Source organism: Peromyscus californicus, unplaced genomic scaffold (assembly GCF_007827085.1).
Source record: "Peromyscus californicus insignis strain IS unplaced genomic scaffold, ASM782708v3 Scaffold_4__1_contigs__length_199733344, whole genome shotgun sequence".
Taxonomy (NCBI): Eukaryota; Metazoa; Chordata; class Mammalia; order Rodentia; family Cricetidae; genus Peromyscus; species Peromyscus californicus.
Window position 1 is genome coordinate 120,378,200 of NW_026294562.1, and position 24,089 is coordinate 120,402,288.

At 47.4% G+C, this 24,089-nt stretch overlaps 1 protein-coding gene across 3 annotated transcripts in view; it reads right to left on the reverse strand.

The window, feature by feature from the left end:
* Nucleotides 1-15,986: 15,986 nt before the first annotated feature.
* Pde8a (phosphodiesterase 8A) overlaps nt 15,987-24,089 on the reverse strand; it is a 134,720-nt gene continuing 126,617 nt past the window's right edge. For all 3 annotated transcript variants that reach the window (XM_052714258.1, XM_052714260.1, XM_052714261.1), the window contains exons 20-22: nt 22,848-23,015; nt 17,552-17,681; nt 15,987-17,113 (exon numbers count right to left, since the gene is read on the reverse strand). In XM_052714258.1, the coding sequence (XP_052570218.1) occupies nt 17,007-17,113; nt 17,552-17,681; nt 22,848-23,015 (405 nt within the window). In that variant the 3' untranslated portion in view covers nt 15,987-17,006. The remainder of the gene's footprint in view (nt 17,114-17,551; nt 17,682-22,847; nt 23,016-24,089) is intronic.

A 24,089-nucleotide genomic window follows, 5' to 3' on the forward strand; every position in this document is an offset into this window, starting at 1 on the left:
TAATTTTGTATGTAATTCTGTGAACTATGTTGTATTGTGGGACATTTGTACACTGTGTTGTTGTGATTGGTTTAATAAAAAGCTGAATGGCCAATAGCTAGGCAGGAGAGGTTAGGCTGGACTTCAGGGCAGAGAGAGGAACTCAGGATGATGAATCGTAGAATGTGAATTTCGCCATTGAGACATGGAGGGAGGTGAAGAGCCATGTGGCAGCGTGTAGACGAATAGAAGTGGGTTAATTTAATTTATAAGAGCTAGCTGGGAACAAGCCTAAGCTAAGGCTGGGCTTTCATAAGTAATAAGTGCCCATGTCATTATATGGGGGCTGGCAGTCCAAAGGAATTCTGACGGGAACTATCTGCTACAACGTTATTGGAGGAAGTGTATGGGATTGTTGTTGTTGTTTTGAAACAGGGTTTCTCAGTATAGTCCTGGCTGTCCTAGAACTCACTCTGCAGACCAGGCTGGCCTTGAACTCACAGAGATTCCCTCCCTCTGCCTTCTGAGTGCTGGGATTAAAGGTGTGCACTATTACTGCCTGGTGAAAAATTTATGTTAAAAGCAAAGTTCCCGATGTTAATGTTCTTTAAGGAACACCCAAGTCTGCACTCCTCATGAAGTCACCAGGGAGGAGAATTTAGTTTCTAAAGCCTTTTCCTGCTGAAGGCGCCACCCTATCTATAGGCAGTGACCTTAAACCAGGTTCAAAAGCTGGGTGTGGTGGCACAAGCCTGGGACCCCAGCCCTTGTGAGCTGCAGGTCAGGAGTTCAAGGGCATCTTCAGCTGTATTAGACAAAACAAAAAAAAAAAAATACCAAAGGTTCTGGGGTGGCTTAGTCCATAGAGTGCTTGCCTGGGTGTCAGAGGCACCGCGGAAAACCCAGCGCGAGAGTGCAGGTCTGTAAGCCCAGCCCCGGAGCTGGCCTTGGTAATACATCGTTTACCCTGGATTCAACTCCAGGTCAACTCCAGGTCAGTCTGGTTTACACTGAGAATTCCAGGCCAGTCAGGACTGTATAATGAGACCCCATCTCTAGAAAAGAGAAGAAAAAGTCAGTTCAAGGCTACATAGGAAGTTAGGGGCCAGCCTGGGCTAGAGACCCTGTCTCCAAAGCAAAACACAGATCAACAGCAAAAAAACAAAACCCGAGTATTTGGGGATGACCCAAGGTGAACAGTGAGGTCAGATTCTCTGTCATAAGGGAAAAAAATGCATATGTGTGTTGGAAGGTATGTGTCATAATCATCTATAATGGGATCTGATGCCCTCTTCTGGTGTGCATGAAGACAGCGTGTGTGTGTGTGTGTGTGTGTGTGTGTGTGTGTGTGTGTGTATAATAAATCTTTAGGTGTGTAGATACCTGTGTGTGTGTGTGTGTGTGTGTGTGTGTGTGTGTGTGTGTATAATAAATCTTTAGGTATGTAGATACCTGTGTGTGTGTGTGTGTGTGTGTGTGTGTGTGTGTGTGTATAATAAATCTTTAGGTGTGTAGATACCTGTGTGTGTGTGTGTGTGTGTGTGTGTGTACTGACACACAAGTGAGTGGGAGCCCAGGCTGACTAGGTGTCTTCCTCCATTGCTCTCAACATTGTGTATTGAGACAGCGTTTTCCCTAGCACCGTTTAGGCTAGTCTGGCTAGCATCTTGCTCTGCTTCCCACATGAGGCTCGCAGGCAGGCCCCCTCCCCTGCGTTTCCATAGGGTCTAGGGACCCGAACTCCATGCTCACACTTCTGCAAGTACCTTTACCTGCAAAGCGCGCGCACACACACACACACACACACACACACACACATCACCGCTCTCATCTTAAAGGGAACAAGAGGCAGTTGGTTCTAGAGCCCTTTTGAGTGACCATGGCCTGGGAACAGAGATTTAGGTTACCCCAAATCCCATGTTTGAACATGGAGGTGGTTTCATGAAGGCTTTTATAGTTTTACGAACAAAAAAAGTCATAAATCAAGGCAAGTTTAAAATACATTGGGGGTACATCAGAGAGGGCACAGTGGGTTGAGGGAGCTTTCCTATAGGCCCAAGATGCTGCCGATACTGAGCGTGATACTGAGCGTGGGTTGATGAAAGCCGATCGTCTGCTAAGTTAACAGAATCTAAAAGGTTCCTTTGTTTGTTTTGAAACAGAGTTTCCCTGTGTAGCCCTGGCTGTCCTGGAACCTGTTCCTTAGACCAGGCTGGCTTCGAACTCAGAGATCCTCCTGCCTCTGCCTCCTGAGTGTCAGGATTAAAGGTGAGCACCACCATCACCCAACTTTCTAAAAGATTTCTATTAGTCAGAAGATGTTAGTTCTGACCCAGGTGGCCAAGGGATGGCTATTGTAAGGCTAGAACTAGCTGGAAATAGGTAATCAGCCTCTGAACCCACAACATTCCAATCTCCCCGAAAGATCAAAATGAGTCAGTCGATCAGTCTGCAGACACAGCTGCTTTTCAGTTTTCATTGCCAAGAGCCATCTCCCTACTCTCCCCCCTCAAATTATTTTTGTCTTCCCATCTTGGATATGATAAACAGTTACCGTTTTCATTTATGTGTGCGTGTAGAAGGGTGTGTTCACATGAGTGTAGGTGTTGGTAGAGTCCAGAAGAGGGCATCAGAGCCCTGGAGCTGGTGTTACAGGTGGTTGTGGGTGCTGCCAACTTAATCCTGATCCTGGAAGGGCAGTCTACCCTTGACCACCAAGCCATTTTCCAACCTCTAGCCCTATTTTTAGAAAGCCTGTTCATCCTGTCTCCATCCGTGTAATTTCCACTCAGGTCCCCTTTCTCTCTCCGGGACAACAGCCTTGATCTGCCCTGGACCCTCCCGCATTGTTCTGCCCACAATGCTGTTCTTGGCCGCTGAGTGAATGCTATTGCTTCCTGGCAGCTGGGTGTACATCCTCCCTCTAGATTAAACAGGGCTCGCTCCACCGGCCAGGAACCCGGAACCCGGCCTTGCAGGTGGGGTTGGAGGCTATGGGGCCGTGGGGCTGGAGGAAACGGGAAGGGTGGCCTGTGGAAACAGGTCCCAGCTGGCGCTGTTCCTTCTGCAAGGAGGGCAGGCCGGCCCCGAGAAACAGGGATGCTCCTTCCCTGGGGTGCCAAGGCTGCAGGTGCCGACCTTTCTGGCTGGAGGGCTTGGTTTCCTAGGAGTCCTTCCTTCCAGACTCAAGACCATCTTACAGGCTGCATAGCCACAGGCGTGACAGTTGCGAGGGGCGTGCAGTTCCCTCTGGCCACAGCAAGATGAGACCATTGTTACCTTGATCCAGCCTCTTCCTGGCTGGCGCCCCACTCCTGGCCCATTGTGTCTGCTCCCACCAGGGAAAAGACTTCCTTGTGAGTCACTGGCCGCTTCTTCAGCAGCTGCTTCTTTGAAGAAAGCAGAAACGAGCCTTTCCCTCCTTTTCTTCTGGTCTCTGGCCATCCCTCTCCCTCTCTCCCACCCTCCCCTCCCTCCGTCTGAAATTTCACGGATGCTGGGCATTGCAGCGCCTGCTCCAGGGGAGCTCAGCACCCGCTTGGGAAGAGCACAGCCAGGAGGTGGGGCTTTGAGGACAACCATTGCCCCCCCCATCACCAGTCTTTCTCTAATGAAATCTAGGGCTGATGCCATGCCTTCTATGTCTGTTTTTCACTTATAATTTATTGGAGCCTGGTGTATGCCTTTAATCCCTGCACTCGGGAAGCAGAGGCAGATGGATCTCTGAGTTCGAGGCCAGCCTGGTCTACAAAGCAAGTTCTAGGACACCAGAGCTGTTACACAGAGAAACCCTGCTCAAATAAAACAAAACAAACAAACCAAACCAAACCAAACCAAAACCAAGAAAGAAAAAAAAATATGGAGGGGGTGCTGAATGTGGTGGCATGTTAGTCACAGAACTGGGAGACAGGAGGATCTCTGTAAGTTCAGGACCAGCCTGGTCTACCCAGTAAGACCCCACCTCAAACAACAACAAAAGAATTTATGGGGCTTCGGGACTTAGCTCAGTAGTAGAGTAGTTGAGGGGGGGACAGATTTATTGCACATACCTGTGAACCGGAGGGGCGGGTGCAAGGCAGGAGAACTTCCTAGGCCAGGCTACATAAATGGTGAGAGTCCACCTCCAATGATTCAAAGAGTAGTTTGCACTCCATGCCGAACTGCCATGTGCACATGCATGATTGTTTTTGCAGCACTAGGTTGAACCCAGGGCTTCATGCGCACCAGGCAGGTTCTCTGCCTCTGAGCTGTATCCCCAGCCCTCTTCTTTTTATCTTGAGATGGGATCTCTTAACTTGTCCAGGCTGGCCACGAACTCACTCTGTAGCCCAGACGCGCCTTCAGCTGATGCTTCTTCCCGCTCAGCCTCCCAAGTAGGAATTCCAGGATTGACCTGTGTTAATATACTCCCAGGGTCTGTTCAGCTCCATTGATTCACCGGAGCAAGGGACAGCGCTTCACTAATTAATCATGGGCCTGTTTTCTTATCTTGGGGTCTAACCCCCATTTTTTTCATTTTCAGAATTTCCTTGACTTCTTCCCTGAGCTGTTGTTACTACTGACAGCAAATTGTGCTGGTTTTCCTCACGCTAACTCCTCCTCCACTTCTTCAGAGAGCAGCTGGGCTCCCTGCAGTTCTGGTCCATCCTGACACTGGGCCCATGTTTCAGCAGCACTGCAGGTCGTGACCCTGGGCCGCAGATGTGAGACTGATGTGAATCCGATGTGAATTGGGGCTCCCACATCCCACTCATCAGGTCTGATAGTTAGCCAACCCAGTAGGAGCTCCCAGAGCACCACCCAATGGAAGGTAGTGGGACCAGATAAGTGGGGAGGGGCTGTGGGGCCCCGCCCTCCCCAGCTGCGGCTCAGAGTGCTTCCTGGGTGTTTTCTCACCGAGGTGCTATGGACTAAGCTTCTGGCCACTAGGGACTAATTCAGTCTCTAACGCCTCTTCCCCCCAGCTCAGGGGTAAAGCTAACCATGGCCGGACATGCTTGATTCCCAGCCACCTCCCGAAGCTGTCTGCCACCCATCGTGCCTCACTCCAGAGCCTCATGAGAGCAGATGTGTCTGTTGTTTAAAAATCAGCACAGGATTTAGGAGCTCCTAGGAACTAGGGGCAAAGAGCAAAAATATTCATTTCTAATTGTGTCTGCCCCCCCCGCACAGTTAGGACTTTTCAGGAAGTTCCATTTTGAATCATGCCAAAGTCGTGGAATAATGTAGGTGACGGTGACATTTGTACTAAATGTGTGTATGCATGCGTGTGCCAGTGGATGTGCACATGGGTGCAAGGGCACGTGCCCCATGCGCCCATGTGTGGAGGCCAGAGAAGGATCCTGAGTGTTCAGTTCGGCTGGGTCTCTCACTGAACCTGGAGCTAATCTAGAAGCCAGCGAGCCCTAGGGACCCCATGTCTCCCTTGTCTCCACCCCCCACCCCAAAGTGCTAAAGTTAGAAGTGTGTCTAAGTCACACCTAGCTTTTTATGTGGCTTCTGGAATTTGAACTTATATCCTTGAGCTGTATAACAGGTGCTTTTACCCACTGAGCCATCTCCCAAAACCCATTTGTGTACAATTAACCCATCCTGAAAATAAGATAAACACTTTTACATCTATTTACACCTCTTCTCTCAGGAATGTTCAAAATTCCAAAGTGACCCACAAAAAGTGCAGAGAAAAGCCCTTCCTTTCGTGTCCCCGGTCACCACTGCCTTCCTGTGGGCAACTGGAATTGCCTCTTTCTTTGTATACAGCTGGAGGATTTAAGTGTCATGCTTTACATCAACTTGACACAAGCTAGAGTCATTTGAAAGGAGGGAACCTCAGTTGAGAAAATGCTTCTACAAGATCTGTCTGTAAAGCATTTTCTCAATTAGTGATCAATGGGGAGGGCCCACCCATGGTGAGTAGTGCCATCCCTGGGCTGGTGGTCCTGGGTTCTATAAGAAAGCAGGCTGAGCAAGCCATGAGGAGCAAGCCAGTAAACAGCACCCCTCCATGGCCTCTGCATCAGCTCCTGCCTCCAGGATCCTGTCCTGACTTCCTGATGATGCAAGTGTAAGCCAAACAAACCCTTTCCTCCCCAACGTGTTTTTTTGGTCTTGGTGTTTCATCACAGCAGTTGTATCCCAAGCTAAAACAAGTGTGTTTAGCATTTAAACAGTTACTTGCAGGGATGTGCATTTTGCCTTCCTTCTGTGTGTCTGTAATCTGGTTGCCTTTGATCTGTACCATCTTGGATTTGGTTGGTTTTGTGGTCCATAACAAGGTGAGAGAAAGGGACTAGGGAGAAGCTCAGTGGGTAAGTCACTTCCTGCTCAAGCATGAGGACCCAAATTCAGATCCCCAGCATGGGCAGTGCACACCTGCATCCCCTGGTCATCCCATGTGAACTTTTGTGTTCTGTGGCAGAAGCAGCTTGAGGGATGGTTTGTTTGGGTTCATGGTGTCAGGGGGAGGGGCTTGGCGGTGTGTGAGGACGGATAGCAGCAAGACTGAGGAGTGTAAGATGGGGTGGCACACATCTTAGCAGACAGGAAGCTGAGAACTCCAGACTAGAATCCGAGGCACCAGCTAAGGCCCTGTCCGAGTTTCCATACCCAGCGGGAGACCACACGCCCCAACACTCCAACTGTGACAACAAAGGTGTAAGGTGACACCCACCCACTCCGGACAGTCACAGAACGCTGTACACTCTCCACTGCTTTGATGGAGTCGCACACCGCACAGCCTTCCAGTGTGGCTTCCTTTACACAGCGTGTACCCCGAGGGTTCCTGGCGTGTATGGATTGATGGCTCATTTCTTTTTAGCACTAACTAAAGAACTTCACTGTCTGGCATTAACAGTTATCATTCACCTGTTGGCATCATCTTGGCTACTTCCAAGTTTGGCAGTCATGAGTGGATCTGCCTAAACACCCAGGGCATTTTATGTGGGTAAATATCAAAGATTGTGCTTGCCAGATGTTGTGGTAAGAGTAATGTTATTTTCTGGGGTTAGAGAAATGGCTAGGCAGTTAAGGGCCTTGGAGAGGACCTGAGTTCAGTTCCCAGCACCCACGTGGTGACTCCAGTTCCAGGGGCCCGAGCCCTCTTCTAGTCTCCTTGGGCTCCTACACACACACACACACACACACACACACACACACACACACACACACACACGAAAATAGTTTTTGTTTTTAAATGACCAAGTTATCTTTTGATATGGCCATGCCATTTTGTAACCTCACCAGTAATGTGACGCCCTACATCCCTGTCAGCATTTGGTGTTGTCTGGTGCAGACTGTACTAGTCCGCCATGCCCTAGGATGTCATGGTTTTCATTGGCATTTTCCTGTTGTACGCTTGTCAACTGTATGTCTTTGTTGAGGTCTTCGACCCATTTTAAACATACGCTTTGCCGGATGTGTATTTTGCGATGCTGTTTTCTTCCCAGTAAACCCTCTTGATGTATTTCAGAGTAGAAAGTCCAGCTCATCAATTATTATCATGGGTTACCACTGACCTTTTGTTTGATTTTTTGGAGACAGGGTTTCTCTGTGTTTCCCTGGCTGTCCTGGAACTCGCGCTGTAGACCAGGCTGGCCTCGAACTCACAGAGATCCACCTGCCTCTGCCTAAGGAGTGCTGGGATTAAAGGTGCACCACCACCGCCCTGCCACTGATCTTTTTCTTAAAAACTTTGTATATGAAGGTGTGTATGCAGTGTGTGTGTATTCGGATACAAGTGCAAAGGCCAGAGGTCAAGCAAGGTCAGGTGTCTTCTCTATCACTATTTATAGATATATATATTATTTATATATGTATTTATAATTAATTTTTGTTGAGACAGTCTCTTACTGAACCCCTAGTTTACTATTTCGGGTGGACTGGCCGGCCAGCAAGCTTCATTGATCTTCCTGACGCTGTCCTCCAGGGCTGGGGTTATAGACAAAATCACCGGCCGGTGTTCTTTACAGAGTCCTCGTGCTGATCAGTCAGCAGGCACTTGACCCTCTGAGCCGTCCCCAGCCTTCCTTTGATCTTCCATATAAAAAGTCCTCAGTCTGGGTTTTTCCTTTGTTTTTGTTTTGAGGTTTTCTCTGAGGTTATCTCCCCGGAGTTTAATAGTTTCACATTCTATATTTACACCTGTGATGAATTTTGAGTTAATTTTTATAGTGGATATTATGGTCTGAGCCTAGTATTGAAGTAGTGTTAGTTTTCCTTTTATTATTTATTTATTTGTTAATGATTTGTTATTTTTCCCCTTTCCATCAGTTTCCGCTCTCCTCGGAGTTCCCACCCCCAAGGTCCCCTCTGCCCCTCCTCCCCTATCCACTCCTCCATTTCTATTCAGAAAAGGGCAGGCCTTCATAGATATCAACCAAATATGGCATATCAAGTTGCAGTGAGACTAGTCACCTCCCCTCGTATGAGGCTGGATGAGGGAACCTAGCATGAGGAACAGGGTCACAAAAGTTGTTAAAACAGTCAGAGACAGCCCCTGCTCCCACTGTTGGGGGTCTCACCAGTTGCTGAATGAAGCCTCTCTGATGACCATGGGGTTAGATTATACTAATCTGAGTATAACAGAATATACATGGACTTTTGTTTGTTTGTTTGGTTCTATCCTAGGTCTCTGGGTTATCCAGGCTCTGGGTCCTGGCACTCCAGGCAGTGTCAGAGATGGGCTTCCTCTCCTAGCATGGGTCTCAGGCTGGACCAGTCATTGACTGGCCACTCCCACAGTTTCTGTGCCACCTGTACCCCTGCACATCCCAGAGGCAAGACAGACTGTAGGTCGAAGGTCATGTGGCTGGGTTGCTGTCCCAATCCCTCCACTGGAAGTCTTGCCTGCTTACAGGAATGGCCAGCTCAGGCTACAGATCCCCTATTGCTAGGAGTCTTAGCTGGGGGTCCTTGTAGATCCCTGGGATCTTCCTTTGCTCTAGGTTTCCACCTCACCCCCAAAATGCCCCCCCTTTCCAGTTGTCTCTTGCAGTACTCTCCCCCTCCATCCCCGCCCCACCTGATCCCTCTTGTTCCCATCCCTACCTCCCCCCAATCCACCCACAAAATCGATTTTGTTTTCCCTTCCCAGGGAGATCCAAGCATTCCCCCTTGAGCCCTCCTTGTTACCTAGCCTCTCTGGGACTGCAGATTGTAGCCTGGTTCTCCTTCACTTTACAGTTAATATCCACTTATGAGTGAATACATACCACGTTTGTCTTTCTGGGTCTGGGTTACCTCACTCAATTTTTTTCTAGTTCCATCCATTTGCCTGCAAATTTCACGATGTCATTGTTTTTTGACAGCTGAGTGATACTCCATTAAGTAAATGTACATTTTCTTTATCCGTTCTTCAGCTGAGGGGCATCTAGGTTGTTTCCTGTTTCTGGCTATTATGAATAAAGCTATTATGAACATAGTTGAGCATGTGTATGGTAGAGCATCCCTTGGGTATATGCCCTGGAGTGCTATAGCTGGGTCTTGAGGTAGATGGATTCCCAATTTTCTGAGAAACCACCATACTAATTTCCACAGTGGTTGTACAAGTTTGCACTCCCACCAACAGTGGAGGAGTGTTCCCCTTACTCTGCATCCTCTCCAACATAAGCTGTCATTTGTGATTTTGATCTTAGCCATTCTGACAGGTGTAAGATGGTATCTCCATCATTTTGATTTGCATTTCCCTGATGACTAAGGAGGTTGAGCAAGTCTTCAATTGCCTCTCAGTCATTTGAGATTCTTCTGCTAAGATCTGTATCCCATTTTTATTTTTTAAACAGCTTTTATTTTTATGGATATGTGTGTGTATGTGCACATGTGTGTAGGTACCCATGGATGCCAAAGAGTGCATCAGATCCCCTAGGGTTATAGTTACAGGCAGCTGTGAGCCTCCTGACATGGTGATGAGAACCAGACTCTGCATCCTCTACAACAGCTGCCAGCCCTGTATCTTTTGCTTATATATATATTTAACATAATTTCCTTATTGAATCTTTGGGAATTTCACACCATGCACCCCAATTCCACTCACCTCCCAGTCCCTCCATACCCTCCCCCTCCCCCCCTGCAGCGGCCTCCCCAAATGAAAATTAAAAAACAAAACGAGCAAACAAACTAAAAGAACAACAACAAAATAACAGAACAAAACAAAACACTCTGCTCCTCCATCTTTCCCGCCTCTCCAACACTCTTCACTCGTCCTGGTGGCATTGGGAACCGAGGTGTGTCACACTGTGTACCCTTCTGTCCAATCAGCTTTACTGCAAATGTTCATTGCAATGAGTCACTGGTCTGGTTCAAGGCCCCTGATTCCTGGTACACCATCATCACTGGATCCTCACCGAAACTCCTCTGGGATATCCCGAGGCTGCCCCAGTCATGGAGATCTTGTGGCTATCATTTCACAGGACCAGATCCTTCATAAGCTCCAGCAGGTCCTAGATGGGGTAGATGTTAGGGTGGGCCAACCCCAGGCCCAGCTGTGGACCTGGGTGGTAGCTGAGTTGGTGAATCCAGGCTAGGTGAGGGGCAGAGCCAGCTCCTCTATGCCCATGCCATCAGGGTCAGCTCTCAGCTCTCCCCGACCCATGTGAGGAGTGGGGCCATCTCTCCCAAGTGGGGGGAGGCAGCTCTCCCATGAGGGTTGGGGCCAGCAAATGGCAGGGCCTGCTCAGAATGGCCCTCTGATTCCATCATGCATGGTTCCCATGGCCCCCTGAGGCAACACAGGCCACAGACATCAACACAGGCCCCAGCTGCAGCTAGACCATGGCCCTCAGCAGCAGCTTGGGCCCAGACGACTTCCTGGCTCTGGGTGGAAGCACAGGCCACTCAGGTCAGGATGGCTCGGGTGGCAGCATGACCCCAGACACCAACCCCGGGCTTCCATGTAACTTTGGTGGCAACACAAACCCCCGCTGCGGTGGGACCATGAACCCAAACATGGTCCTCAGCAGCAGCTGGGTATGGATGTGACCTTGCCCCAGGTGGCAGTTCAGGCCACTCAGATCCATCATGGTCCCAGCATCAGCGTGGTCCTTAGACAACTAACAAGGCCCCAATCTCGGGCATTCATGTGGCCTTCTATGGTAACAGGAACTTTGGCCATCAACACAGACCCTGGCTGCAGTCGGGCCACAGACCCAGACATGGCCCTCAGCTGCAGCTCTGGCCCAGATGTCTCCGTGGCATCAGGTAGCAGTGTAGACCACTCAGATCTGCATGGCCCTGGCTGCAGCAGGTGGCTGATCTGACCCAGGCATTCACATGGCCCTCAGTGGCACCATGGGCCACAGACTTCAACACAGACCCTAGCTGCAGTAGGACCACGGACCCAGACATGGTCCTCAGTAGCAGCCCGGGTCCAAATGGCTCTAGGTGGTAGTACAGGCCACCCAAACCACCATGGCCTCAGTGGCAGTGTGGTCCTCAGACACCAAAATGGTCCCAGGTGGTGGCCTAGACTCCTGTACTCCATTTTCTTTTTTTTTTTTTTAATTTTTTATTTATTTATTTATTTATTTTTTTTGTACTCCATTTTCTAATTGGATTATTTGAGTTTTTTGATGTTTAGTTTCTTGAGTTCTTTATATACTTTGGAAATCAGCCCTCTGTCAGATGTCAGGTTGGTGAAGACCTTTTCCCATTCTGTAGGCTGCCATTTTGTCCTATTGATGGTGTCCTTGCCTTACAGAAAATTTTCCATTTCATGAGGTCCCATTTAATGTCGATCTTAGTGCCTGTGTGATTGGTGTTCTGTTCAGGAAGTTGTCTCCTGTGCCAGTGTGTTCAAGGCTGTTCCCCACTTTCTCTTCTATCGGGTTCAGTGTATCTAGATTTATGTTGAAGTTGTGATCCACTTGGGCTTGAGTTTTATGCAGGATGACAGATATGGATCTATTTGCATTCCTCTACATAATGACATACAGTTAGATCAGCACCATTTGTTGAAGATGCTTTCTTTTTTTCTATTGTATAATTTTGGTTTCTTTGTAAAAAAAAAAAAAATCAGGTGTCTATAGGTGTGTGGATTTATGTCAGAGTCTTCAGTTCGATTCTGTTGATCCACCTGTCTGTTTTTATACCACTATCATATGGTTTTTGTTACTATAGCTCTGTAGTAGAGCTTGAAATCAGGATGGTGATACCTCCAGAAGTTCTTTTGTTAATAGGATTGTTTTGGCTATCCTGGGTTTTTGTTTTTCCATATGAAGTTGAGTATTGTTCTTTCATGGTCTGTAAAGAATTGTGTTAGAATTTTGATGGGGATTGCATTGAATCTGTAGATTGCTTTTGATAAAATGGCCATTTTTACTATGTTAATACTACCAATCCATGAGCATGGGAGATCTTTCCATCTTCTGATATCTTCGAAGACTTGAAGATCTTGTCATACAGGTCTTTCACTTGCTTGGTTAGAGTTTCTCCAAAATATTTTATATAATTTGTGGCTATTGTGAAGGGTGTTGTTCCTATGATTTCTTTCTCTGCCCATTTATCATTTGTATAAATGTATCAGGAGGGCTACTGATTTTTTTGAGTTAACCTTGTATCCAGCCACTTCGCTGAAGGTGTTTATCCGCTGTAGGAATTTCCCTGGGAGAATTTTGGGGTCACTTGTGTATGCTGTCATATCATCTGTGAATAATGATAGTTGGCCTTCTTCCTCTCCACCTTGTGCCTCCTTGATCTCCTGTATTTGTCTCCTCGTTGCTCTGGCTAAGACTTCAGCACTTACTGAATAGATATGGAGATGGAGGAGACAGTGGACAGCCTCGTCTTGTTCCTTAGTTTAGGGGAATTGCCTTGAGTTTCTCTCCATTTAATGAGATGTTGGCTAGCAACTTGCTGTATATTACTTTTATTATGTTTAGGTATGTCCCTTGTATCCATGATCCCAGCACTCGGGAGGCAGAGCAGGTGGATCTTTGTGAGTTCAAGGCCAGCCTGGTCTACAGAGCTACACTGAGAAACCCTGTCTTGAAAAATCCAAACCAAAAGACAAAACCAAACCAAAACAACCACCTTTAACTGCCTTGGTTTACTTGGGTGAAGAATGGAGCTGTGATCCTCACTAAGCTATAACGAGGTGTTTCTGGGGCAGCTGTATAGATAAAGAGCTGACTCCTATGGGTGCCAGCAGGATTCAGTTCTTGCTGGCTGTCAACTGTGGGCTGCTGTTCCTTCCCCAGGGGCCTCTCCTTAGAGCAGCTGGAGACATGGTAGCTGCTTTGTTAGATTAGGCAAGGAACCAGTGGGTGGTGCCCTCAAAATGCAACCTCACTTAACAATTGTGAGGTGGTCCTTGAATAGAGTGACTGGTGTCCTTGTGAGATGAGAGAACAGAGACACACATACAAGGTAATATAATGATGGATGTGGAGACTGAGATGATGCATTGACCAGTTGAGGGACATCAGGATTGCTGGCAGTCTCCAAAGGCTTAAGCCGGATGCTTGCCCTGAAGAGCCCACAACAGCCTTGGAAACTAGTTGCAGCCAAACCCCAGAAGCAGCACCCCGTGGCTTTGGCCATATTCTCATGGTTAGAAGGAAGTCAGCAGGTCCAAACCAGAGCTGTGAACATGGGGAGGCAGGAGCATCACCAGGAGCCTTAGAAGCCAAACTACCATAAGCTGTACACAACACCATCATTTCCTCGTTCTCCCAAGGACATCCAGACTGCTTCTAGCTTTTCACGACAGGAAGGCAGGCAGAATATCCTTTGAGCATATCTTCTAATGAACATTTGCAAGTCTAAGTAAGATAGGAAAATAAAGTTGCTGAGGATTTATATTTTTTCTAGACTGCTCTCCAAAGTGGTGGTAACAACGCATTTTCTACTACTGACGTGTGCAAAGCTTGTTTTTTCCTATCCCCCCGTTTGCTGTGGTCAGTTCACATGCCAATCCAAAGGGCCTTGGTGATATGTAGCCATTTCCATAATGTTCTGGGTGTGACTACTCTGTGACTTCCGTGGGTCATCTCCAAATCTGGGCCACTTCTTCGGCCTTATTTACATCTTTCCTAGAATTTATAACTTTTATGGCTATTTCTTTTGTGATTTCTCAAGCTTTTGAGACTTTTTACATTTTACTGTCAGAATGTGTCTTTGCACACATCTCCAGAGTTCTGCACAATTATTTATATACATGCTTCTCCTATTACCTTTTCCAGTTCATGTCCCCACCCTACCCCGTGGCTTCTAATGGTTGTTAGTCATGGCTTATCCTTCCTCTCCTCAGTCATTCTGAGTTCTGTCCTAAGTCCTTTGACAACTTCCTCAGGCTTTCCCGGTGAATATCAAGGACAATAATCTATCCTGACTTCTTTAACATTTAGCTCACCTTTTGTGTGCCTGTCCCTGGTTGTCACTGCTACCACCCCACACCCCTACACACACACACCCTACTCTCTCTCTCTCTCTCTCTCTCTCTCTCTCTCTCTCTCTCTCTCTCTCTCACACACACACACACACACACACACTGTCTCTCACACATACTCTCTCTCACACACACTCTCTCTCACACTCACTATGGCTACTTTTGTCCAGATATTGGCCCCCTTACTGGATCTGACCTCTAAAGGGCATCTTTTGCATTTTCACAGGGGCTCTAAGCAGCTGCGTCTGCACATCTGAAGTTACCTCTGCTGACTTTTGAATACCCGTGTAGCTAAGGAAGTGGGTCTGGGTTGGGAGCTCCTGGATGTTTTGGAACTGGAAGCCTTGTGTCTCCTGGCCCTGGTGGCAGTCTCTAGTTCTCTCCTTGAGCTCCATGTTCTGCGGCTGATCCCGTGTGGATCTGTCTTATGCACTGCTGCAGCTTGGGGTCTCCAAGAAGCCATGTCTTAAAGGCTTAGTTCCCAGTCTGGGACTGTTGGGATGTGGTAGAGACTTCAGAGTGGGGGTCCTCTGGCTTGGAGGGGCATGTTCCAAAAGAGCATGCCAGGACTCTATCCTCGTCCTCCTTCAGTGCCCCACCCGATATGCACCACGTGCCCAGTTGGTGTGGACGAAAGCTCCTAACAGTGGGCCTAAACAACCTTGTAACAGGTCTCCTCGCTTCAGACGTTTGTTACGGTGATGGAGGGCCGACAACATGTGCTCCACTTGGGATTCAGGGTGCCCTTCGATTCAGAGGACTGCAGCTGTCAGATGGGACCAAGTTCAAGCCTGGCCTAGTACCTCCCGCTTTGCTCTTCATCCTGGATCTCGTAGAGACGAGTAGCACTGCCCTCCGCCTCTGTGTTTGCCGGATGCACTTGGCTCTGTGATGTCTTCGCTTCTGTTTTCATAGTCTCTCTTCCTTTTCTTTTCTTCCGTTATGTCCAGTCTTCCGTGAGACCCATACACAGGCTTTCCTTGTTTCCCAGACCCTAGAACAGTGGTTCTCAACCTGTGGGTCTCGACCCCTTTGGGGTCACATATCATACATCCTGCATATCAGGTACTTATGATTCATAACAGTAGCAAAATTACAGGTATGAAGTAGCAACAAAAATAATTGTATGGTTGGGGTCACCACAACCTGAGGAACTGTATTAAAGGGTCACAGCATTGGGAAGGTTGAGAACCACTGGGTTAGCTTGTCTCACGTGGGTCTTTTCAGATCTATTCTTTTGAAAAACATCATGTTTACTTTGTAATTCTTTACTTTGTAATTCTTACTGCTGCTTTTAGCTCTTGAAAAATGTTACACTGTCATTCTCACTGCTCTGTTAGCAGCTTTTGTGTGAAAATCCCCAGATGTCCTGCAGCCTCTCAGCCCATGGTGGCTCAAGTTGCTGGTGGGGCTCACTTTCTCCCTTGGCACTAGGCAGGAAGATCCGCTGTTTCTTCCGAGGCGGGCCCACAGTTAGTCATCTTCACGCAGGGTAAAGGCCTGTGCAAACTGAAACCCTGTCCCCAGGACCACAGGGAGGTGTTCAGTTGTTCGTTTGTTCTATGAAATACATGTCTATTCCTAATTTAGAAAGATTATTAGACAATATCAAAGAAATGGCAACAAATGACTTCTTAAAAACAACAGTTTAATTTCATCCAGAAAAAATACAAGTCTAAGATGAAACCAACCCTCTGACATGTCATTAAGTGTCATCTGTGTAGTATTATGCTCATTAAAAACACGAAGAGATATCGCCTTTATACATTTCTAGAATCAAATATCCCATGTTAGTTATAAAATATCAACCACTAAGTAGTCCGGTTTGCTTTGTTTTATAGGGCATATTTTATAGAAACAGTATAAAATAAGGCAGGCTCTTGGAAATTCAATTATAAAATTTTAGGAAAAAAATGGTCACATCCAAGTTTTTCTGACGAGGTACCTGCAAAACTCCTGGGCTCACAGCTGCTGCTCAGAACCGGGTCTGCAGATGTGGCCTCTGGTGCACACTAGAGTGAGCCCCACCAGCAAAATGCCTTCCCCACTAACACCGACCGACGAGAAGAGTCTAACGTTTCTATAGTGTGATAAAATGTATCATTTTATATTTTAAATCTGCACTACGAAAAGAAGTCTGTGCCCCAAGTCATAAACACTTAGTGAGAATGACTCGAGAATTTGGTTGTGGCATCTGAAGGTGGCTTTGGGTTTGAAGTATTTTTAAATTCATAGAAAATGTCAAACTTCTAGTAAAATAAATAAAACATTTAATAGTTGGGATGATCAACCTTAAGCTTCTTTATCTCATTTGCTAGTCGACTAAAGAGACAAGTCACTCCAGCAGCATTGCAAAAGGAGCAGCTCACTTCCCGGAGTCAGACACGTTGCATGGCTGTTCTGCAGGCTGAAGGAACTAAGGAAATGGTGGGGTGACTGCCAGGAGAGCCATGCTCCCCTCGGCAGGGCTCCCAGGCCTATGGTGACACAAAGCTCATACTACGGCATCAGATGGTGGCCACAGAAGGGTGATGCCCCCATGTCCCTTCACAGCCTCTGCAGATGAGGGGATAGTTCTGCCTAACGTCGAAAGGCCTAAGAAACTGCAGAAGCCGGGAAGGGCGGAGCCTCAGACAGGATGTCCCCCCTATTCTGGAGGGGGACGGAGGCTGCACAGCTTCTTTTCATCCAGTCCTTTCCAGTACCTGAAGTTGTCGTCTAGATGCTGCATAAGGTCAGGCAGGCCAACAAAGGCTGGAGGGAGAAACAGGGATGCAGTCTTCAAGCAGCCTTTCTTTATGGATTTGGGCTTCCTTATCTCCTTCCAGGAGTGGAACTTGGGCCTTCCACCACAGAGCTATGCCCTGGCCCCAGCATTTGAAGAAGGACTAAGGGAGTCGGCCATAATATAACGCCAAATTCTGGGGCGAGTGGGCCAGAGGGAAACCTGTTCTCAGCCCCTGGACCCACAGGTATCAGCTCTGCACACCCCCCACCCCCGGAGTGCAGCTCTCAGGCACAGGGAGCCAGGGGCATCCTTGGGGTCCTCTTCTGGGTACCTCTTATTTGACAGGCTCTTTGCCCTCTAGGATGGCTTCTTTCTTTCCAGATCACCTTGGAAGTCTAAGCCCCGCACCTCCTTACATCTAACTAGCCAGTCCCTCCTCCTTCAGGAAGGTGCTAGGTTCTTACCGTCCCAGGCATCAAACATGTCCGTGATGAAGTAGTCAATGAAAGAGATCTGAGACTTGGGAATGCTGCAGGTGTTTCTGTCAAAAACTGGCATTACCACAGGCAAGTCCAGCTGCTTCTCTTCATCAGTCTGCAGAGCAGAACACCCCAGGAGCTCAGAATCCCGCCTGCTACGGAGCAGCCCCACAGGCTGCTTCAAGAGCCCATGTGGCACTAACCAAGCAAAGGAGATCTGCCAGACACCACACCGTTCCCAGAGTGAGGCCATCCCAAACCAACCCAAGCATCCCTAATAGCTGGAAGTCTCCTGGCTAAGGCCCCTCAGGTCAGAGGCCAGGGTGGATCTGGCACCTGCCTCCGCTGGTCCCATCACCATCCACCATCTTTCTGCCCATACTGGAACCATAAGAAGTGAGCCAAAAACACGGCCCCACCCCAGGAAGGGCCTAGTGGCTATTGCTCAGCTATGGTTCTGTTGTCTTGTTGGGAAGACTATGAATGGTAGACCAGTAAGGAGGTGGCATCAATCCTAAAAACCTCCAGCAGAGAAAAGACAGGACCAAATGCTGCACCCGTAAATTCTAACAAAAGTTTAGAAAATCAACAGCAATCTTTCTCAAACTCTTCAAAATTAAAAAAAAGAATCCAGAGAACATGTCTAGTTCATCCTAGAAAGCCAACATACCATAATAGACACACACACTGCAAACAAGCCCTGCAGACTAATATCCTTGTGGGTACTGATTAAAGATCCCAGACAAGATATTGGTCAAATTAGCATGTCAGAGGAATTCTACATGACAGGATTTTCTGAGGCACGCTTCACTACATGAAAATCAACTGCTGTGTTAACAGAGTAAAGAAGCAGGGTATGCTGGGGTTAAAGCTTCAGTACTCAGGCGGCTGAGGCAGGAGGATTACTCTGAGTTCAAGGCCATCAGCTTTGGCTACATAGTTCTAGATAGCCTGAGCTACAGAGTAAGATACTGTCAAGAAGAAGAAGAAGAAGAGGAGGAGGAGGAGGAGGAGGAGGAGGAGGAGGAGGAGGAGGAGGAGGAGAAGGAGGAAGAAGAAGAACAACAACAATAACAATAACAACAACAACCACCACCACCACCACCGAGGCGGGTCTTGGGATTTGTAGTTCAGACGGCAGAGTGCTTGCCTGCATGCATGCGACTCTGGGTTCAATCCCCAGGACCAAACAAACCAAGCATGGTGCCTGTAGTCCAGACTCAAGAAGCAGAGGGCAGGAGGTCAGCCTCAGGTAACAGGGAGGTCAACACCAGGCTGGGGTGGCACACATGTGTAGTTTAATCACTCAGAAAGCAGGAGGACTGAGTTTAATGCCAGCAGCCTACAATGTTAAAAGTGCCAGGGTAAATCGTGTGTTATAACTGTCACAATGCAGTCTGCTCCTCTGGTTACCACGGTGGCAGTAACACTTTCTGCAGTCCGCTAATATCTGCTCCACACGGTCACCAACATTGGATGTTGTCAAGTGTTCCGACGTGTAGTGGTGGTGGTGTTTTGAGACGGAATCTCATATACAGCTCAGGTTACCACGGAACTCAGTAAACAGCTACTGAACTAACCCTGCCTCCAACTCCCAAGTGCTAGGATTCCGTGTACACACGACCACACCTGGCCTTGGTATTTTCCATTTAAACCTTTCTACTGGTATGTGCTAGAATTTCATTGTGGCTTTCTTTGAATTTCCCTGATGATGTAAGGTCTTTTTTCATGTAATTATCAGCAATTCATACTATCTTTTGTGAAATGGCTATTGAAATATTATTTTTAACTGGTGGCTTGCCTTACTATTGTAATGGAACCTGGGTACATGCAGTCCTTTGTCAGAAATGACTTGTATTTTTTTCTCGACATGTCCTGTTACTCATTTTTTAGCATAATTTTTTAAACTTTAATGAAGTCCAATGTATATTTTCTTTTTTTCCATGGCTGTTTGCTTTCTGTACCTAAAAGTCTTTGTCCATTTCAAAGTCCCTGGGGATATTCTGTGGTAGTTTTCTCTAAAAGCATCAAGGTTTGGCTTTTTCTAGTCAGGCTGACAGCTTACCGTGAAATGATAGGTCTGTGCTCACTTTCCAAAACCAATCAGGAAAATCTTGGGAGAGGCCCTTGTATGATATTTTGTTTGTGCTCTAACAAATAAAGCTTGCCTGGAGAACAGAGGTCAGAGCTAGTCACTAGTTAACCATAGAGGCCAGGCAGTGGTGGCGCACACCTTTGATCCCAGCACTAGGGAGGTGGAAACAGGATCTTGCCCTTCCCTCCCCAATTTGGTCAGTGATTTTGTAGAGGTAAGAAGTCTCTCTAGTGGCTGCTCTGCTTCTCTATCTTTCAGCTTTTACCTTCGATATCTGACTCTGGGGTTTTTTTTGTGTGTTTGTTTTGTTTTGTTTTTTGTTTTCCGGAGCTGAGGACCGAACCCAGGGCCTTGTGCTTGCTAGGCAAGTGCTGTACCACTGAGCTAAATCCTCAAGCCCCCTGACTCTAGGTTTTTATTGTTAAGACTAATTTGGATCACACATCACCACATTTCTAATATGTGAACATGGAATGTTCTTTAAGTTTCTAGCAATGGTTTGTGAGGTCTGGCCATCTATCAGTAAATTTATTTCTAAGTAATTTTTGCTTTTTATTGCTATTTTAACCAGCACTGTTTTAAGTTTCATTTTTTTGGTTGTTCGTATATAAAATACAACTTGACTTTTATATATGGAGCTTATTGTCCCATATGATCTCACTGATCAAATCTAATTATTAGTGTAATGTTATGTGCCTTGGGAATTTTTACACACACACGTTATCTGTGTTTTAAGATGTGTTATTTTCTGTTTTTATGTACTGTGTGCTCCCTTGCATAGCGCAGTGTCTGGAAAGACCAGCAGTGTTGAGCAGCGTGGTAACAAGAGGCCCCCAGCTTTGTTTCCATCATTAGGGCAATATCATGTGGCTAGATGCAACATAAGCTATGTTTTTAATCCCAGCACGCCAGAGCTGATCTACCTAGTGGGTTCTGGACAGCCAAGGCTACATACACAGAGACCCTGTCTCCAACAAAGCAATTCCCTTCTATTCCTAGTGTGCTAAGTGTTCCTGTGACGACGGATGCTGAGTCCTGTCATGCCTTTTCTGTAACTAGAGCAAAGCTGTAAGAGTTCTTCTATGACTCCAGGACTATGGTGAATTACTAAATAAGCGACCAGCCTTGCACTTGTGTGAAGAAGCCTAGTGGTGACGCACACCCTCTTTATGCTGCTGGACTCAGCTCCTCACATTCAGGGTCTTGAGAAACAGACTGCCATGTCCTGTGAAGGCACCGCCTTTGTTGGGGATTGACAATGGGAGAACAGTCTCAAAATGAGCCGAGGTGCTCCTGCCTCCTTTCCCGTCTCATACAATTTGAAGGCTGGCATTACTTCTGCCATACATGTTCAGATCATCTCTGTCTTCAACAATATTTTAAGCTGCTGGCTGTAGGTGACATTTGATTCTGGTGACTTTTGATTCTGCCGATTTTTTTGGGGGGTGGGTGGGTGGTGGTTTCGAGACAGGGTTTCTCCATGTAGTTTTGGTGCCTGTCCTGGAACTCACTCTGTAGCCCAGGCTGGCCTCGAACTCCCAGAGATCGCCTGCCTCTGCCTCCCGAGTGCTGGGATTCAAGGCGTGCGCACCGCCGCCCGGCAGAGTGCACACACACTATGGCTATGGGCTCATTCCTCGTTAGGAAATGCCCTGCTCTCTCTGGCAGTGCCCTGTCTGTCTTTTGTTCGAAACTGATACGGCTGTTCAGTCTTATGTTTATAATTTGCACACTATGCTTGCATGGGTTCGCCATCTTTCTATTCTTAATCTAATACATCCTTTCCAGTCTGCCTGTGGTTGAGCTTCTGTTTTGCTTGGTTTCGGAGGCAGGATGTCATCATGGAGCCGTCCCTGAGCTCACAGCCTCCCTTCCATGTGCTGCGATTCCTGGCTGTATCACCACACCCCACTTCATCTGTTCTGATGAATGCTCTCTTCATGGGAGTGCTTAGCTCATTCATATTCAATGGAGTTGAATTTAATAATACTGTTAGGATCTGGAAGAACTACCGTGTGTAATTACTTCCCGTTCTTACCTTCCTGGTCCAGGCCTATAACCGCTGTGGGATGACAGCCTGCACTCTTGGTGTTTAACTCAGCAGTGCTGAGACTGCTGTACTTGGTGGAGTGTAGACGTCTGGGACCGTGGAAGGCCACTCATTCCCTCTAGACCCTTTTCCTATCACATCACTTACAGCAGAGACCCAGCAATCCAGTGTGAGAACCTTTGCTTCAAGTAACTCTATCTTAATACAGAGAAATTTAGAGACTAGGAAAGTCTTAGAGAGCTACCCAGGTAGTAACCAATCTTTGTGATCCTTTTCTTTCATCTTGAATAGTCAAGTGTGCAGTGATCACTTCCTTTCTACTTTAAGAACTTCTCTTAGCATTTCTTATATTGCAGGTTGACTAGCAATGAACTAACTACCAGTCTCCCCTTACCTGAGAAGGCGTTCATCTTGCCCTGATCCTTGAAGGCTATTTCACTAGGTACAGAGTACTGGGCTCACAGTTTCTTCTAACAGCAGATTAAATACGATGTTTCAGTGTCTTCTGGCCTCAGATGTAGCCCTGGCTAGCCCAGAACTCTCTAACGTAGACCAGGCTGGCCTGGAACTCACAGAGATCTGCCTGCCTCTGCCTCCTGAGAGCATGGATTAAAAGCATGCACCATAATTCAGGCCGTTGTTATGTGCCAAGCAAGGCTCTATGACTGATCTGCCCCTCAGCCCTGGCCACTCACTGGGCTTCTTTAATCTGTGTGCTTATCTCTGCTCCCAAATCTGCAAACACTCTAGCAATTTATTTTTCTTCTGTTCCAGGAAGATGTGAGGGGCATTGATTTCAGTAAAAACCTGCCAACCTGGGTTCCAAATCCGGCAAAGATGTTCAAAAAATGAAGACAAAGTAGCACGTTTTCAGATAAAGAAGACATTATCAAAATGTTATCAAAAATGTTCTTCAAAGACAGAATTTCTTTTAGAGTTCTCTTTCCTAGTTTTAAGTCCATAGCCTCATGGTGTTTCCCCATTTGGAGCATGAGTGCGTGAACACCGCATGCATGCATGCATGTGTGCATGCGTGCGTGTGTGTGCGCAAGCGCGCGCACGTGTGTGTGTGCGTGAGTGTGTGTGTGTGCACGTGCGTGTGCGTGTGTAAAAGGAATTAAGACGTAGCATTTTACCTGAGAAAAATACTCTTCTGAAATGCGTGCGGCCCACTCGATGCAGTGTTCCAGGCGCCGGCAGGGGTTGGACACGTCGGCACACTTAATCATCATCCGTTTGATCAGAGTCCGGTTCTCTGGAGTCCTGAACACAGTGCTTAGGCCTTCTTGATTTTCGACAGTTTTCTGAACCACGAGTGAAATCAAAGCAATCAAAGTGGGCCCTTGGTGTCCAGCTACCTTACCTAGGGTTCTGGGAGCCTGGAAGCCTGTAGCGGGGGTCTACAAAGTTAAGGCGTCATACAGCAGAGCCCTGCAGTGCTCTGAGCACTGAGCAGCCTTTCCTCCTACAAAGAGGAAGCACGGCCAGTGAGTTCAGCAGGACCCCGGCAGCACTGAGACCGGCAGCTCTGCCCCTTTCTCCTCTCTGTCTCTCTGGTGGCCTTCTCTTTTCGTTTTGGTGAGAACTCAAAGGCTCGTTTTTATCTTTTTAAGATACTAAAAAACAAAATGAGTTCTCTCTTCTCACAATGACAGAGCTCTGTGGCCCAGCAGCCCCCTCCTCCCGCAGCCCAGTCTTCACCAGCATTTCGACAGGGATTTTGAGACTCATCAGCCTTCACTGAACCCAGATCACGTTGACAATCCCTCATACTGCCTTAGTATCTGTGATATACAAAGGGCACAAAGTCCTTTTCTTTTGATCTGTATTCACAAAGAGAGTCTGTGGGAACTGTGGAAAGTATCCTTACATTATAATTACAAACAAGGGCAGGGTTCAAGGTGAGGTGATTGATCCCAGCTGAGCCTCGGCGCTTCCTACTCTACACTGCCCTCTGCCCTGAGGTCTACCCTTCCCTTCTACAGACGAGGAAATGGTGGGAATCTACACCACCGGGCAGCTCCTGCCTGGCCAGAGGTCAACGTCACAGCAGAGGGTCCTTCTAGCCCTTCTCTGCACTACCGTGGAATGCACCCACTGGGGAGTGGCTGCTAAGAGCCCTACGGAGCCAGGTGTGGTGGCGCACACCTTAAATCCCAGCATCTGGGAGGCAGAGATAGGCAGATCTCTGTGAGATTGAGCCCAGCCTGGTCTACCTATTGAATTCTAGGCCAGCCAGGACTACATAGTTAGAGCCTGGTTTAAAAAAAAAAAAAAAAAAAAAAAAAAAGGAGCCTCCTAGGGCTCCAACTGACTCTAGAATGTTCAAAAGGGGAGGAAACATTTTGAGACAAGGCACGGGAATGGCCAATGTGAAA